This window comes from Trichosurus vulpecula, chromosome 3 (genome assembly GCF_011100635.1).
Source record: "Trichosurus vulpecula isolate mTriVul1 chromosome 3, mTriVul1.pri, whole genome shotgun sequence".
NCBI classification, from domain to species: Eukaryota; Metazoa; Chordata; class Mammalia; order Diprotodontia; family Phalangeridae; genus Trichosurus; species Trichosurus vulpecula.
In genome coordinates, this window is record NC_050575.1 from 131,223,097 (window position 1) to 131,242,030 (window position 18,934).

Genomic DNA, 18,934 nt, shown 5'->3' on the forward strand with positions numbered 1-18,934 from the left:
ACTCCAAGGAGATTCAGATCCAGATGCTCAGGGTTTCACACTTGGATTCTCTGGCTTCAGATATGAGGCTCTGGGAACTACACCCATTGCTCTTTAATCATTTGGAGTATTGGCTTTAAGTAATCCTTCATTGGTCACCCATTCTTCTTGGATTCCATGGCATGTCCCTTTAGCTCAGCTTCTGGTCTTTCTGTCCTTCCTCCTGCTACTTAGAAGTAATCTGGAACAAAGAGAAGTGACTTGGAGGCAAAAGATCCAGCCTTCTCAGGCCTTAGTGTGGCTGGCCCGGCTAAAGTAGGAGGAAAGAACTCCCTGGAATAGATACAAACATGTTCTGGAGCGAGCTTGTACTGGTGGGAGAAACAATTGTTAAATTTTTATTGTGAGCATTTACACTTTGGAAATTGCAAATGCTACAAATGAGAACTTGATTTTTTGTTTCGTTGATTATCTAGACTTAACATGATGGAGGAAAATGTAAATAATGCAGAGGTGTGTTGTATATACATTTTTTTGAGAGCTAGTTGTCAAATACCAGCACACCCCTGGATCGCTCACTAGGTGCACTAGGTGGTGCAGTGGATATACTACTGGGCCTGAAGTGAGGAAGACTCTTCTTCATGAGTTCAAATCCAGTCTCAGATACTTACTAGCTATGTGACCCTGGGCAGGTCACTTTACCCTATTTGCCTCAGTTGTCTTCTCTGTAAAATAATCTGGAGAAGGCAATGGCAAACCACTCCAGTATCTTTGCCAAGAAAACCCCAAATGGAGTTACAGAGAGGTGAGCATGACTGAAAAATGACAAAAGCAACTTAAAAAAGATAGTAATCTCCAAGAGTGTCACTCAAGAGGATAAACACCCTAGAGAAACCTCCAAACACGAATTTACATACAGTTGTTTATATGTATATATAACTTGACAGTCTGTAAAATTCTTGGCTTGTCAGAGCTCTGAAATTATTATCTTTGTCAGTGGAATAATTAAGGCCCATAGAGGTGAAGTGACATGTCCACAGTCAAGCCAAATGGGTAAAAAGTAGAACTAGAATTTGAACTTGGAACTTCTTAAAATAGGGTTATTTCAGTATACCTCCATGGTCTCTCAGTTGACCCACTAATTACGTGCCAATAATGTATATTCTTTAAAAATGAGCCTTTGTGTGTTGTTGGGGAGAGGGACTTGGAATTGGAGTGAAAGACCCTGGTTTTGAATCCTGACTCTGCCAGTAACTACCTCTGTGACTTTGAGGAAGTTTCTTAACTTCTCTGGACCTCACTTTCCTCATCTATAATGTAAAAAGGTTATATTAGATGAACTCTTTGAAAATCTTGTGATTCCTGTAATCATAAGCAGCAATTTTACATGATGAACTTACCCCAGTTTAGGTTACAGTGGTTACTGGAAGGTACAAATTGCATATGCAGTCTTTAAGAATCTGTGATTTACTCGATGTGGCTGCTCTTTACATCAGCTTAGAGCACACATTCCTCTCCACCCATAGAAGAATGCTTCTTCAGTTGTCAAAAACCTCATTGCCGGCGATGGGCGGAGCCAAGATGGCCGTATGAAGGCAGCATCTTACTGGAGCTCTCTCACAAGGTCTGTCAGATTCCTATAAAAAAGTGAATTTGAGCAGATTTGAGAGAGTCAGAAACCGCGAGCAGTCTGCGTGGGGCAAATTTCCGAGCCGGGAGAGTCTGAAAGGCCGGAGGCATGAACCTGTAGGCTCGGAGAGTGCTGGGTGCGGAGCTGCTCCAGACCAAGGCGGAAGTGGCTGGCTGGGAAATCCATGTGGGAGACAGGCTGGGAGAAAGCTGGGCGCCCGAAACTGGCGGAGATCCCCAGGACTCCCAACACAGGATGGCAGTCTGTGGAAGCGACGCCACCCATGAAACACCGTCTCCAGAAGTTTGCAGCCCAAACGTATTAAATGCGGATTCTTGAACTTCCGGGAGTTCTTAATGTCCAGGTAAATAGCTCTAATCTCTCCCCTCCCCACCCAGAGAATCCCTCAGGAAAAAAAAAAAAAGAATGCTGGAACTGAGCAGAAAGTAATGGGGCTTCAGTGGTCAAATAGCAGAAGTTCATTAGTCCCATAGGGGCAGAGTCGGCAGGGGTCAACGCCAGGAGCCCAGACGTAACCTTGCCCCCCCAGGGGAAGTGCCAGACATCAGCTCAAACAACAAACAGCTGAGATCATTGCTGAAAAGCAAGTGCTGGAGAGCACCCACAGGGAGTGAGATGCCAGGGAGCCAGACCCCTCCCCCACACCTCAGGAAACTGAGGGTTATAATTCTAGACTCACAACCCCCAGAATAAGAAAGCTGGGACAGAAAGCCCTGAGGCCAGCAAAAGGCAAACCAACATGAAGAAGAACACAAAAAAACCGAGGACAATAGATTCTTTTTATGGAGACAGGCAGGATCAAAATACAAATATGCAAGAGGAAAGTAACGATACTGTAGATACATCAGATACCTCAAAAGGTAATATGAACTGGTCTCCAGCCCAAAAAGCACTGCTGGAAGAGCTAAAGGAGGATTTTAAAAACCAAATTAGGGAGCTAAAAGAAAACATGGAAAAAATGGAGAAAAAATCCACTGATGAAATCAAGTCCCTAAAGAATAAGATTGGCGAAATGGCTACGGAGATTCAGAATCTGGAGAGAGAAAAGGACACCCTGAGAGGCAAAATCAACCAATTGGAAAAGGAGACTCAAAAGCAAAATGTAAACACTAACTCATTAAAAATTAGACTTGAGCAAGTGGAAGCTAATGAATCTATGAGGCACCAAGAAGTAATAAAACAAAACGTAAAGAATGAAAAAATAGAAAAAAATGTGAAATATCTGATTGGCAAAACAACTGACCTGGAAAATAGATCCAGGAGAGACAATTTGAGAGTTATTGGTCTACCGGAAATCCACGATGAAAAAAAGAGCCTTGACAGTATCTTCAAAGAAATTATCAAAGACAACTGCCCAGAGGTCCTAGAACCAGAGGGCAAAATAGTCATTGAAAGAATTCACCGATCACCCCCTGAAAGAGATCCCAAACTGAAAACACCAAGAAATATTATAGCCAAATTTCAGAGCTATAAACTCAAGGAGAAAATACTGCAAGCAGCGAAAAAGAAGCAATTCAAATACCGTGGAACTACAGTCAGGATCATGCAGGATCTCTCAGCTTCCACATTAAAAGACAGGAGAAATTGGAATATGATATTCCGAAGGGCAAAGGAGCTGGGACTACAACCAAGGATCAACTACCCAGCAAAACTAAGCATAATTTTCCAGGCAAGGTGATGGACATTCAATGAAATAAGGGAATTCCAGACCTTCCTGATGAAAAGGCCAGAACTCAATGGAAAATTTGATCTCCAAATACAAAACTCAAGAGAGACATAAAAAGGTAACCAGGGGGAAAAACCCAACAAACCTTACATCTGTATGTGGGATTATATCATCTTATGTATGTTTTATACATACATATGTATATATATATATATATATATATATATATATATACACACATACATGCATACATATATAAGTCATTCTTGTGAATGGTACAGCTATTATGACAAATGAAAGGGATATACATAGGTTGTGAATGCCTGTATAAATTAACTGATGTAAAGATATAAAATATAAGTAAGAGATATAAAGGGAGGGCTATGAGGGAAGCGGTAAGGAGGTAGTAGAAAAGGGTAAATTACACCAAATGAAGTGGCACAAAAACATATTATAGTAGAGGGAAAGAAGGGAGGGAGAAGAGCAGTATTTGAGCTTTACTGTCATCTGATCTAGTTCAAGAAGGGAATAACATACTCTGATAAGTTTAGAAATCTAATTTGTCCTATGGGAAGTGGGAGGGTAAGGGGGGAAAAAGGGAGGGGGGTGGTCAGAAGGGAGAAGACAAGTAGCAAGTGGGTAATGGTAAGATAAGGGAGGGGAATAAAGAGGGAGGGTTAACTGAGGAAAGCGGTGGTCAAAAGCAAAACTTTGTTGAGGAGGAGAAGGGGAAAGGGAGAAATAAAAGCATAAACAGGGGGAATTAGGATGGAGAAAAAGACACAGAAATCATAACTCTGAACGTGCAGGGGATGAACATTCTCACAAAACAGAAGCAGATATCAGAATGGATTAAAAACCATAATCCTACAATATGCTGTTTACAAGAAACACATTTGAAACAGGGGGATACACATAGGGTTAAGGTAAAAGGCTGGAGTAAAATATATTGTGCCTCAGCTAAAGTAAAAAAAGCAGGTGTAGCAATCCTAATCTCAGACAAAGCAAAAGTAAAGATAGATTCAATTAAAAGAGATAAGGAAGGACATTATATCCTGCTAAAAGGCACCTTAAACAATGAAGAAATATCATTGCTTAACATATATGCACCAAGTGGTAAGGCATACAGATTCTTAGAGGAGAGGTTAAGGGAGTTACAGGAAGAATTAGACAGCAAAACTATAATATTGGGAGACCTCAACCTCCCCCTTTCTGAACTTGATAAATCTAACCTCAAAATAAATAAGAAAAAAGTTAAGGAGATAAACAGAATTTTAGAAAAGGCACATATGATAGACCTCTGGAGAAAACTGAATGGGGATAAAAAGGAATATACTTTCTTCTCAGTGGTACATGGCACATACTCAAAAATTGACCATGTACTAGGGCATAAAAACCTCACAACCCAGTGCAGAAAAGCAGAAGTAGTCAATGCATCCTTTTCAGATCATGATGCAATAAGAATCATTTTCAATAAAGTACCATGGAAAAATAAGCTAAAAACTAATTGGAAACTAAATAATTTAATTCTAAAGAATGAGTGGGCCAAAGAACAAATCAGAGAAACAATTAATAATTTCATTCAAGAGAATGACAATAATGAAACAACATACCAAAACTTATGGGATGCAGCAAAAGCAGTTCTTAGGGGAAGTTTTATATCTCTAAAGGCCTACATGAATAAAATAGGGAAAGAGGAGATCAATGATCTGGGCATACAACTGAAAAAGCTAGAAAAAGAGCAAATTGAAAACCCCCAATTAAATACCAAATTAGAAATAATGAAAATCAAAGGAGAGATTAATAAAATTGAAACCAAGAAAACTATTGAATTAATAAATAAAACAAAGAGCTGGTTATATGAAAAAACCAATAAAATTGATAAACCTTTGGCTAATTTGATTAAAAAAAAGAAAGAAGAAAATCAAATTACCAGTATCAAAAATGAAAAGGGTGAGGTCACCTCTAATGAAGAGGAAATCAAAACAATAATTAGGAATTATTTTGCCCAACTGTATGCCCATAAATTTGACAACCTTAGAGATATGGATGAATATCTACAAAAACATAAACTGCCCAGGCTAACAGAGAAGGAAGTGAAATTTCTTAATAACCCCATATCAGAAAAAGAAATTGAGCATGCCATCAATGAACTCCCTAGGAAAAAATCTCCAGGTCCAGATGGTTTTACATGTGAATTCTATCAAACATTTAAAGAACAACTAATTCCAGTACTTTGTAGACTATTTGGGAAAATAGGTGAAGAAGGAGTCCTACCAAATTCTTTTTATGACACAAATATGGTACTAATACCCAAACCAGGTAGAGTTAAAACAGAGAAAGAAAATTATAGACCAACTTCTCTAATGAATATTGATGCAAAAATTTTAAATAAAATATTAGCAAAAAAAATTGCAGCAACTCATTACGAGAATAATACACTATGACCAGGTAGGATTTATTCCAGGAATGCAAGGCTGGTTCAATATTAGGAAAACTATTAGCATAATTGACCATATCCACAACAAAACTAGCAGAAACCATATGAACGTCTCAATAGATGCAGAAAAAGCCTTTGACAAAGTACAACACCCATTCCTATTAAAAACACTAGAAAGCATAGGAATAAGTGGAACCTTCCTCAAAATTATAAATAGCATCTACCTAAAACCATCGACAAGCATTATTTGTAATGGGGATAAACTAGATGCATTCCCAATAAGATCAGGGGTGAAACATTGTCACCCCTATTATTCAATTTGGTACTAGAAACATTAGCTGTAGCAATAAGAGAAGAAAAAGAAATTGAAGGAATTAGAATAGGAAAAGAAGAAACTAAATTATCACTTTTTGCAGATGATATGATGATTTATCTAGAGAATCCTAGAGAATCAAGTAAAAAACTACTTGAAATAATAAACAACTTTAGCAAAGTTGCAGGATATAAAATAAACCCACATAAATCCTCAGCATTCCTATACATTACTGACAAAGCCCAACAGCAAGAGATAGAAAGAGAAATTCCATTCAAAGTTACTGAAGGCACTATAAAATATTTGGGAGTCTATTTGCCAAGACAAACCCAGGGCCTATATGAACATAACTATGAAACACTTTTCACGCGAATAAAATCAGATCTAAAGAAATGGAAAAATATCAGTTGCTCATGGTTAGGCTGAGCTAATATAATAAAAATGACAATTTTACCTAAATTAATCTATCTATTCAGTGCCATACCAATCGAACTACCAAAAATTTTTTTTACTTAGCTGGACGAAATAATAACAAAATTCATTTGGAAAAACAAGAGGTCTAGAGTATCTAGGATATTAATGAAAAGACATGCTAGAGAAGGTGGCTTAGCCACACCAGATATTAAACTGTACTACACAGCAGCAGTCATCAAAACTGCCTGGTACTGGTTAAGAAACAGGGGTGTGGATCAGTGGAATAGGATAGGTACACAAGTAGGAGAAATCAACAAGTTTAGCAATCTACTCTTTGATAAACCCAAAGAGGCCAGCTTCTGGGCTAATAATTCACTATTTCACAAAAGCTGTTGGGAAAATTGGAAAATGGTAGGGCAAAAACTGGGCATAGACCAATATCTTACATCATATACCAAAATAAAGTCAAAATGGGTTCATGATTTAGGAGTAAAAGCTGATACTATAAGTAATTTGGGAAAGCAAGGAATAGTTTACTTATCAGATTTATGGAAAAGTAAAGAATTCATGACCCAACAAGAGATAGAGAGCATTACAAAATGCAAAATGGGTAATTTTGATTATGTCAAATTGAAATGTTTTGGTACAAAAGAAGCCAATGCAACAAGAATTAGGAGGGAAGCAGAAAATTGGGAGAAAATCTTTGCAACTAGTATCTCTGATAAAGGCCTCATCTCTAAAATATACAGGGAACTGGGCCAAATATATAGGAATACAAGCCATTCCCCAATTGAGAAATGGTCAAAGAATATGAACAGGCAGTTTTCAGAGGAAGAAATTAAAGCTATCTATAGGCATATGAAAAAATGCTCTGGATCACTACTGATTAGAGAAATGCAAATCAAAACAACTCTTAGATACCACATCTCTCCTGTCAGATTGGCTAAAATAACAAAACAGGAAAATGATAAATGCTGGAAAGGATGTGGGGAAATTGGAACATTGTTGCATTGCTGGTGGAGTTGTGAGCTGATCCAGCCATTTTGGAGAGCAGTTTGGAACTATGCCCAAAGGGCTATAGATATGTTCATACCCTTTGACCCAGCAATACCACTTCTAGGGTTGTATCCCAAAGAAATCATACAAGCGGGAAAAGGACCCATATGTACAAGGATATTTATAGCGGCTCTTTTTGTGGTAGCCAAGAATTGGAAATCAAAGGGATGCCCATCAATTGGGGAATGGCTGAACAAGCTGTGGTATATGAAGGTACTGGAATACTATTGTGCCATAAGAAATGGAGATGATGCAGACTTCATAACAACCTGGAAAAACCTACATGACATAATGCTGAGTGAGCGGAGCAGAGCCAGGAGAACGTTGTGCATAGCCACAGATATATGGATTCCGTGAGGACCAACCCTGACATACTGCGCTTTTCTCAGCAACCTAAGGTGCAAGGACAACTCCAGGGGACTTACGATGGAGAATGCTGTCTTCATCCAGAGAAAGAACTGTGAAGTTTGAATACAGATCGAGGCGCACTACATGCTCGCCTTTTTTGCTTCTCTTTTGTTTTTGTTTTTGGGTTTTTTTTTTTTTTTTTGGTTCTGTTTCTTCTTTCTCATGATTCATTCCATTGGTCAAAGTTCTTCTCCACAACTTGACTAGTGCATAAATTAATTCAATGCGAAGTTATACATGACAGTTATATGAGATTCCATGCCGTCTTAGGGAGGGAGGGGGGAGGGAGGGGAGAAAATCTGGAACTCAAAACTATGTAGAACCGTGTGTGGTAAACTAAAAATAAATAAATAAATTTAATAAAAAAAAAAACCTCATTGCCTAGTGTCTAGATCTTGAAGTAGGATGCACCTCCTTGTCCTGAACTGGGCCAGTCAGTAGATAATAGACACGCTATCCATTGTTAGGCCTACATTCAAAACTTTTTCAGCTTGGTAGCACACTGACTTAGCTTTGAAGACTTAGTGTCAGTATATGCCACAGTGAGGCATTAGAAGAAGAGGCATAGGGGAGTGGTAAAATTGTAACATCTTAGATATATTTGAAAGTTCAAGTTTTTTCCACTGTAAGTCTCTGTCTCTTTTAAGTGTTTAGTGTTTGGTGTGCCTTTAACTGGGGTGAAACTTTTAGACACAGATCCTACAGCTAGAAATGAGCATAGTTGTCCCCTAATCCAGCCTGTTCCTAGATGGAAGTAGTCTTCAAGTTTCTGTCTGAACACTTCATGACTCAGTGGCTCATTTGTAGCTCATTCTAGTTTTGGAGGGTTTTCATTGGGCAGTTCTTCCTTCTGTTGAGTAGGCATCTGGTTTTGTAGTGTAAAGCTGTGTACCTGAACATGGTAGTGTGCTTTATTCACATTACATTCTCTCATCAGTTGGTGTTTCATGTGGTGCTATCTTGGAAGTCAGAAATCATTCTCATATGTAACTTCTGGGTGGAGTCATCTTTTTGTGAAAACAAAATGTTGATGTTGGAATAAATTGTTGACTGAACTTGCACAAGGATTAATATGTTTCCTGATCTTTGGATTTATAATTATTTCATCATGAGTCAGGTTGCTTTGTTAGTGAGTCAGATAAATGAACTATGTTTCAGCAACACTGTGAAGATTTCTCTTTTCTCCTAAAGGGAACTGAACAATATGGGAATCTGGTATCGAATGGGCAGAGTCCCGAGAAATCATGAGTCACCTCAACCCACAACTCCTTCCCCATCGTCAGCTTCAACGCCGGCCCCTAACCTTCCAAGGTGAGGCATCTTTAGTATTTTCTTGTTTTGCTCTCTCTTTTTGGCCAGGCTTGTGTACCCTTCCATCAGTATTTGGAAGGCAGAATTCCATGGTCTTGCTTGAGGGTGGTGCCTCTCACAGGCATGGCTTACATAATGTTGCCCTGATCAATGTCATTTCACAGTTAACACTATGATACGTTAGAACTAAACTCCTTCAGATGCCAGGGAAGCATCCTTCAGCTCATCCCCCAAGATATAAATTGGATGGCTGGCAGGAGGCAGAGGTACTGCTGGAGGTCCCCATCCCCAAAATACTGTGAAATCAGAATGAAGTGATGTCACCAGTTCCTAGTTTGGTGTAATAGAAAGAATACTTGTCTGGTCTTGAATGAATTTCACTTTTTTGACTCTCATTTTCCTCATTGATAAAAATGAGCTCTCCTGGGCTATTCCGTCTTTCTGTGAACCAACCGATAAACACTTTGCTCAGGATTGTTTTTAAAATAAAAGTGATTAGTAGTTGGATATTCCCGTGGTGAGTATCAGGATGAGTTAACTGCCTTTGTTTAATTCCTTCTGTCAAAGGTCCAGGAGTCTTAGATTGGACACAGAGAGCTTGGGTTCAAATTCTAGCTCTGCCATTTTACCCCCGGGTGACTTTGGGCAAATCAAAGAGCCTCTCTGGACCTCAGTTTTCTTATCTTTAAAATGAGGGGCTCAGACTAATATTTGTAAATCACTCTGCAAACATGAATGCACTGTACAAATGCTAGGTATTATCTCTAAGGTCTCTTTCAGTATGCTATGATTTTCCTGTCTAAAATGGCAATCTTAATATTTGTACTCCCTGCCTCACAAAATTGTAAAGAAAGCACTTTGTGAACTGCAAAGTGTTATAGAAATGTGAATTTTGATGGTTCTGGGATATGTTAACAATCCATGGCTGCACTGTGGATTTCTTAAGCGGATGCATGAAACTTGAGTGTTCTTAGCTTACTAGTCATGATCACTTTTCATAAAGAATTTCAAGGCAAATCCTTTACCTGCCTTGGCAAGCAAATCAGTTTGTGAACCAGTGACACTTGGTGATAACAATATAATAACTGATATTGTTTCTTTGCCTGGCCAGTCACAGGCTACTTCAGCAATGGCTATTTCTTATCTTACAGATGATAGTATCTGCAGTCTTCTTTCATCTCTAAAGTTAGTTCTAACAGCAGTTTGAAGAAGAGAACTCAAATGAGCAAAATGGCTTCTTCATCTTTATTTCAGAGATAGCCAGGACTAAAATAGCCCCTGGATTTTTGTAGGGAAGCAGTTGGTTAAAAATAAGGTCATCAAACAAAGAAGCTCAGTATTGGTTTTCAATTCATAGTATAGGGTAGAGAGCTTGCTGAAGTCTCATGAGAAAATAAAGATAAACTACAGAATACAGAATTTTAGAGTTGAAAGAGGCCATCCTTTGCCGCATACCTGACTTGTGGTTACCCAGTTTCCGTTCGATGACCTCATGTGTGGGAGAATTTGCTGCTTATTGAGGAGCTCATGCCACTTCTAGATAGCTCTACATTTTAAGGAAGTTTTTCCCTTACATCAAGGCTTAATTTATCCCTTTGCAACTTGCACCAGCTACTCCTAGTTGTATCTTCTTGGGCCAAAGGAGAAAAACAATCTAACATCTTCCCCCATGACAGCTTTCAAATATTGGACAGCTATTTTATCCCTTTAAATGTTCCCTTCTCTAACCTAAGCGTTCTCATTTCTCTTAACTCATTCTCATACTTTATGACCATGACACCCATCACCTTCCTGATTATCCTTGTCTAAATACTCTCCAGTTTGGCAGTGCCCTTTCAAAAATTTGGTGTCTAGAAATGAAATTGCTAGTCCAGACGCCATATGACTGGGACGGGATACAGCAGAACTCTCACTCCATATTCCTAAATACAGCCTCAGTGCAGCCCAAGATAACATTAGCTTTTCAAACAGCCTCATTTTGTATTTGTGATACTGATTTTTTGAACCCATGTATAAGACTGTATAATTAAATTTCTTAAATTTGGCTCAGTGTTCTCACCCATTGAGATCTTTGTTCATCTTATCTTGTTATCTAGTGTGTTAGCTATCCCTCCAAGCTTTGTCTTCTGCAAATTTGATGAGTATGTTATCTTTGCCTTTATCCAAGTCATTGCTCATCCCTCTGGGGCTCTCTACAAGACGTTTCCCTCCACTTGACATCTAACAATGAATAACTATTTTTGAGGCCCAATTATTCAAACAGTTGCAAATCCACCTGACTGGTTTGATTTAGCCCTATATTCTTCATCATTTCTACAATAGCTTGAGAAACTTTAAGTGCTTTGCCAAAATTTTAAGAAACTTGTATCTATAGCATTTTGCCTGATCTGCTAGTCTAGTCATTCTGTCAAAAAAAAAAAAAAGAAATGCACTTAGTCTCACACAGTTGATCCTGATGAAGCCATGCTGGCTCCTTGTGATGACCATTTCTTTCTCTAGATACTCATCACCCATCTATTTAGTAATGTGTCCAAAATTTTTCCTGGGAATTGAAGTCAAGCTCACTGGCCTCTAGCATCCAGACCCCATTCTCTTTGCTTTTCAAAAAATCAGTTCATTTACCCTTCACTCTTCCTGTAGTACCTCCTCCATTCTCCAGTCTTTTAACTGTTGCTGACAGTGGCCTAGAGGTCTTATCTATAGGTCCTTTCCCCTGCAACACACAACATCCCTTTTTTGGAGTGAGAAACAAGTGTGTTGTTGAATCTTGAAATCACTTATGCAGTCTTGGCTTCAGTACCATCTACTGTTATTTCCCTGGAGGAGTGAGGAATAAAGGACTGACCAACTTCTCTCACTCCTTTCACATTTCCTTAATTAGTAATCTCACATGAAAAACCTGTTTGTTATAATGGTATACTTTCTATGAACATTCTTTGTAAAATTAAGGCATTGGCCTCAGTGGTCTTTAAGGTCCCTCTGTGATTCTAACTTGACAGGGGGCTAGGAGTTAACTATTTTGGGGAGACTACAAAGGACTTTGCTCCTAGGGATGTCTTCTGATAAAAAAGCAAGGACTTTAAGAATTACAAACTTTGACTAGGAAAGGCCATAGAGATAATCTAGTATATTGCCCTCATTGTATTTTTTAAAAATGTTTTACTGATACATTTTGTCTTTTATCAGAGTAATTTCTGGAGACTATCTCCCTCCCAACCTCCAATTTAATCCTTCTTTGTGACAAAGAATATCAAATAGTTAAAAAAGAAACCTAATACGATGACTGCATCTGACAGCACATAACCTGCAGCTAGATGGCACAGTGGAAGTAGCACTGAACTTGTAGTCAGGGAAACCTGAGTTCAAATCCTGCCTTAGAGCCCTTACTAGCTGTGTGATCCTGGGTATCTACCTCCTAGGGTTGCTAAAGAGTCATCAGCAAGCATTTATTAAATACTTATTTTATTCCGGTCCCTGTGCTAAACTCTAGGAAAACAAATACAAGCAAAAAGAAAGACAGTTGACCTCAAGGAGCTTGCATTCTGATGAAGGAAGATGACACATAAAAGGAAGCTGAGAAGAAAGAGGTGGAGGATAGGGAGGATCAGGAAGAAGGTGTCCTTGTGGGCTTGTGGTAGAGAAAGTCCAGAGAATCAGACGTGGGGCAAATGTCAGGAGTGAGGATATGGTGGGATCAAATAAAGTAACATATAAAGTGTTTTGCAAACTTTAAAAGTCTTCAGAAGTACAAGTCATCCTCCTAATCATCATTACATTGTGTCCTATGTTGACCCTCCAACGATTTCTCTCATTTTATAGGGGATTTAGAGGAAGGAAAGTGACTTGTCCAAAGTAACAAAACTCATTATATGCAAACCATGTTGATCAAGAAGAGCCCAAGTCTCCTGCCTTCTGGTCCACCCCCTGCTTTTCTTACTCTGTCCTATAAAGGCAACAGTCCAAAGATTAGACATGGCTGAGCCACATGGGCTTTCTGAGGTACTAGCTTCTTCTCATAATTGATCCAAAGGACCTTTGTACTTTGGCCCCAAGTTTTTTTCTTTCTTAAATTTTAATCCTTACTTGTTCTTTAAACCCTAACTCTTAACCATTAAGCAATAGCTGCAGCTAAGGCAAATTCACTTGTGGGGAGGAGATTCCCCGGTTCAGAGGAGGGTCTTACCACCATACATGCAGCTGTCCCAAAGGAGTATTGTAGGTTCCAGAACATGCTATACCAGTGACCAAATCGTAGTGCACCAGGTACCATGTGGGTAGGGGGACCATGAGACAAGACACAGTGACAGTGTTTGTGAAAAGAGGAAGTTTTCTTTGCTCCATGCTGGTTATAGCTAGAGTGCTGAGCTCTCTGACCTTTGATCCTACGTTGGTTTATCCCTCATGATTTTGAGATCTGTCACATCTGAATTCCCAATTAACCTTATTTCAGATCCCTTCTTTTTCTCTCTGCCTTCCCCACCCCCCCAACTATCTTCCACATACTTCAGACCATGAGAATGCATTTTTTAGGGTTTTTACATGACAGAAAACAGACTTCTAAATTCAGAAAGAATCCACTGGGGGAAATTGATTAGAAATAGATGCATGTGCACACATACCCCAAAAATCAGACTGCTCACTTCTGGATTTAGGATATGAATGTGTTGGAGCCAACTCTATTAGCTCTCCAGCAGATTGTTAAATTTTTAGTGTGAACATTTACACCTTGGAAATTGATAAGTGCTACAAATCACGGTTTGATTGTTTTGTTGATTGCTTAGACTTAAGAGAAGGATGGAGAAAATATTAATAATGCAGATTCAACAAAAAGTACGTAATGCTTTTTTCAGAGAGCTGGTTGTTAAACATTTAGCAGCACACTCCTGATTTAGCAGTATCCTAGGTTCCTAACCTAAGCTTTACTTAAAGTTCTCCAGCCATAGCTTGGTTTTTGCAATTGTTTCAGGCCAAGAGCCTGAAACACCAAAGAGCCCTGACTCCTTCCTAAACTATGTGGAAAATAGCATCTCCTGTACTAGAATCCCCTCCTTACCATCTTGTCATTCACTCCTTAAGCACTGTATCTGAGGTCATTCACCCATTCTGCAATTCTAGCCTTACTTCCAGCCTCACTCACAGGAAGACTGGAAGCCTCCTGGTCACTGGCTTTAGTGTTTGAAGGTACGCAAAGGGCTCCTTTCCTAACAGCTCCATGAGGAAGGCAGTGCAGGTATTGTCTCCATTTTGTAGATGAAGAGGCAAGGCCTATCTTAGAGAGGAAAAATGATTTCCCTGTGATTACACAGCAGTAAGGAATAGAGTTGGGTTTTAAGCCCAGGTATCATGATTCCAGTCCCCTCATTCTTTCATTTTTATCTTTGTGGCCACTGTGTCTGGTGCATGGTAGGTGCTTAATAAATGCTTATTGAATAAAACTGAATGAATAAAAAATAATAGATTTGGAAGGCAGTACAAAAACTAACCTGAATGTCCAGATATAAGATTCATAAGACTCTGGCTTCTAGTCCAGTGGTTTTCCAACCATACCATGTTGCCTCATCTCTGCCTAACTTCTACTTGCCCTCGACAAAGGGAAAAACAACTGAATATAGAAATATATAGTTTGCGTTCCCATCAACTCAAAAGTCAGAATAATGTGACCAGAATATACTTTTCACTCTAAGAATTTAAAGGAGACAATCCCTTTATTACAGATTCCCCTACTTTAAGACCACCCTTTTCCCCTTTGACTAGCATTTATGGATTCTTTAAGTGTATTTCCAACTCAGACACGTTCTGTGGCCATATTTGTTTGGGAAACATTTCTTTAGTATAAAGTTCTTACTACATTTAGTAGGAATAGGGATCAAGACTGGTCCTGTAGTCTCACTGCTATAGGGATGGCCCCTACCAATGCATGTCAGCAGCTTCTCTGTAGTTTACAGTCATGGATCATTGTCTGGAGCAGGTAAGAGACCAAGTGACTTACCTAGGGCCATACCAGCCATGTATGTCAAGGGTGAGGCTTGAACCCAAGTCTTCCTGATTCTTCCTGTCCTGTTCTTGATTTACTCCTCTCTGTTGCCTTTCTATCCTAATTGCTACATTTAACATAAGCAATAAAGGCTTATTATGGATCACAATGGATCATGAAGGTATAGTCAATTTATGAGGCAGGTTTTAGTTTCCTATTGTGGAGAGGTGGTTACCTCCATTGAAATTTTCCAGTACCTCATCATACATGGATGTGACCCCGGCTTATTAAAGGTTATGGCTATGGAGTGTTCTGACATCCTACCAAGGTGAAAGAGCTTTGAATACAGGACTAGCACTGGATTCTTTTCAGTTGACCAGTATAACTAAATACAGAAGGACCATCAGATTGTCTTCTGAGTAATGTATTGTTTTGTTAAGTAGCAATTCAGAATGAACTACCTACTAATTTGGAGAGAGTGGTTGCTGGCTATACTTAAGGGAGTATATTTGTTGACAAAATAGAGCTTCCTTGACCTATTTAAAGAAGGGGTTCTTACCTTTTGGGGGATCATGGACCCATTTGGCAATCTGTTGAAGCCTGTGGAACTCTTATGAGAATAATGTTTTTAAATGCATAAAATAAAATACATAGTATTAGGAATAATATAGATTATTTTTATAATCTATATTTTTATAATAATTTATAATCTATATCTTTATATAGATTATCTCATTTCATCCTCACAACAACCCTGTGAGGTTAGGTGTTGTTATTCCCATTGGTTCCATAAGGAAACTTAGAAAGATTAAGTGACTTGGATTTGAACTTAGCTCTTCTTGACTTTAAGGCTAGCACTCTGTACACTGTGCTACCAGATGCAATTATATTGAAGTGTAGTTATCCAAAAAAAAAATTCATGGACCCCAGGTTAAGACCTCTTGCTTTAAATGAAGTAAGTTAAGATATACAAGCAAATTTTTGTCAGAAGGAATAGGGTTGGAGAGAAGTTTGCCAGTGATTCTGTACAGAAAGGTCATTTTTATGGCTGAGTGGAGAAGCCTTCGGTTTGCTACCAGCAGCCTTGCAGGCAAGACCAGCATAACTGGGAGCATAGACTAGAGCATCAGCAACAGTCAGAAAGGAGTGTTTACAAGCTTTGTATATTTTATAACCTTTTGTTGTACAGTTTATGGTTTACAATGGCTGCAAGGAAATTGGATCCGTTTTGTTTTACTCACCAAATAAAACACATGTCAGAATAGTCAATATAAAATGTATTCTAATTTGGCTGAGTTAAAACAGCCAGGATGCTGTGGAATAATTGAATGTTACATTAATGCCTCCTAGTAAAAACCATCTGTCTATCCGTTGAAAACTCTTCTGTCTTTGCTTGTGTAATTTGCAGGTAATGTCCACACTCAGAAGAAGCACCTCCACTCCTAGGATCTTAGGAGTTAGACCTGGCAGGGACCTTAGAAATCACCTAGGTCAATCCATTCACTCTGCAGATGAGAATATTGAGACCCAGAGAACCTTGGGCAGGTCATTGGCCCAAAGTCACAGAACCAGAAATTGAATCTAGGTTTTCCAATCCCAGATTTCCTGTTCTTTTTCACTATATTATACTCAGTTTTTTTTTAAAAATTTGACATCTGTTTAGGATTCTTTGGGATGGCAGGGTGGTGTGGCAGATTTGGACCCATGATTCCTGGGTAAGAGTCCAGGATCCATCACTAGCTTTGTTACCATAGGGCCACTTACTTACTCTGCCTAGAACTCCCAAAATGTAAAGTGGGGATCATAATCTTGGTATCATGTCTCTCCCAGGGTCACAGTAAGACTCTGTGAGCCTTAAATCGTGTACAATTGAAGTGCGAGTTGTTCTCCTTTAATGCTGATTTTTAGACCTTGTTTTCCTTTCATGATTTAGGTAAAGTTATATATTTTTTGGTAATAATGAAGTCTCTTAATTTGAGATCTGTCTAAATAATTAGTAACTACTGGTTCAGAGGAATAATATGAGTCTAGAATTCCACTCAAAGGAATTTGTAACTACAAGTAACTTTCCCTTACTTTCTAATGTTAGATGTTGAAGTTTGTGCCTGGTTTCCCATAAACTCCACATAGATGAAGGAAGCAAACAAGCATTTATTAAGTACCTACTATGTGCCAGGAACTGTGCTAAGTTCTTTATAAATATCTTATTTTATCCTCACGGCATTCCTGGGAAGTAGGTTATTTCCATTTCACAGATGAGGAAACTGGAGCAAGCAGAGGTTAGAAAACTTGCCCAAGGTCACATAGCTGGTAAATGTCTGAGACTGGATTTGAACTCAAGGTTTTCTGCCTCCAGATCTACCACCGTGTTCACTGTGCCATCTTCTGGGTACATAATTTGTCCCTTTTCACAAACGGTAAGACCTTTAGGTATTGGTTCTAGGGCACAACTTGGTGTAGTGGAAAGAACATTGGATTTTAAGTCAGAGGACTGGGGTTCTGCTGTTTATTACCATCATAACTCTGGATAAATAACTTGCCTGTGCCTGGACCTCATTTTCCTTGTCTGTAAAATGAAGGGGTTGAACTAAATGATACTTCAGCCTTCCAGCACTAAAACCTACATATAATTTTAAGATTCCAGGATTATACCCTGTACTTTGGTTTCCCATCTGTAAAAATGGGATCATAATCTCTTCCTGAAGTTTTATATGGTGGTGACTGTAGTGTGAAGGTTCCCACGTGCGTTATTTATCCACCAAAGTCCTGCTGTGCTGCTCGATGGTGGTACAGGTGTGACCTTAGCTTGTCTCGCTTTAGGTCAGGGTGCACAAGCTGGAAAGGCTTGGGGGATGATAGACTGTGTCCATCTGAGACAAAGGCTCGTTGACAGAAGAGTAGCCTCCAGGAAATGGATTATTTTGGCCCTAGTAGCTCAAGAAAAGGACCCATATACCCTAGTAATAGTGGGGGGAAGGAAAGACGTTGCATTCGTGGAGTAAACACCCATACTGATGAAAAAATTGCTGTTCCTTGAGATATTCAAATATTTTTCAGTCATCAGTGTTTTGAGCTTGGCACCCAAATATTAGACTGCTCAAAGTGTACAAGTTCTGGGAATCTCTTTTTCTCTTGCCTTTTGGTAAGACTAGTTGTGAGTTTAGGTTTTTCTAATTAAAGTCCTATCTGCTCCAAAACAGATACAATATAGATTAGAGAGAACAGATGTTCACAGTAGCTTTCAAAGAAGTATCTCATTCATTACCAATTAGACCATGGAACTCATGTGGCCCAAGGTGTGGAGTGAGGCCCCTTAGGAATAGCTTTACGTAGAGAGGGAATTTTCTATCATAACAAGGCATATTATCCTCTATTCTGTTGCTGGCTCAAATGCCTGCTTTTGAGATCATGGAGAGTATAATATAATATAAAGAATGATGGACTTAGGGCAGGATTCCTGAGTGTAAGGCCTATTGACAGTTACTAAGTGTGTAGTAAGTCCCATAATGTAGGTAAGCTTCAATGCTTTATCTATAAAATGAGGGTGGCCTTGTACCACTTACTTCATAGGATGTCACGAATCTTGGTGCCTTTAGGTTATCTTTTGCCTTTAGGGAAATCTCTCGCTGAAATAGAACCCAGGAGAGGTGTTGAAGATCTAGGACCAGATTTGATGAACTAGACAGAATCTGAGCCTAGTTTTTCATTATACTTTATCTTTG

The 18,934-nt window shown here is 39.0% G+C and overlaps 1 protein-coding gene across 1 annotated transcript in view; it reads left to right on the plus strand.

Annotated features, from left to right (window-relative positions):
• The window catches only part of MVB12B (multivesicular body subunit 12B), a 311,400-nt gene that overhangs the window by 125,650 nt on the left and 166,816 nt on the right, over positions 1–18,934 (plus strand). The window contains exon 6 of the mRNA XM_036749420.1: positions 9,119–9,238. Within this exon, the coding sequence (XP_036605315.1) occupies positions 9,119–9,238 (120 nt within the window). The remainder of the gene's footprint in view (positions 1–9,118; positions 9,239–18,934) is intronic.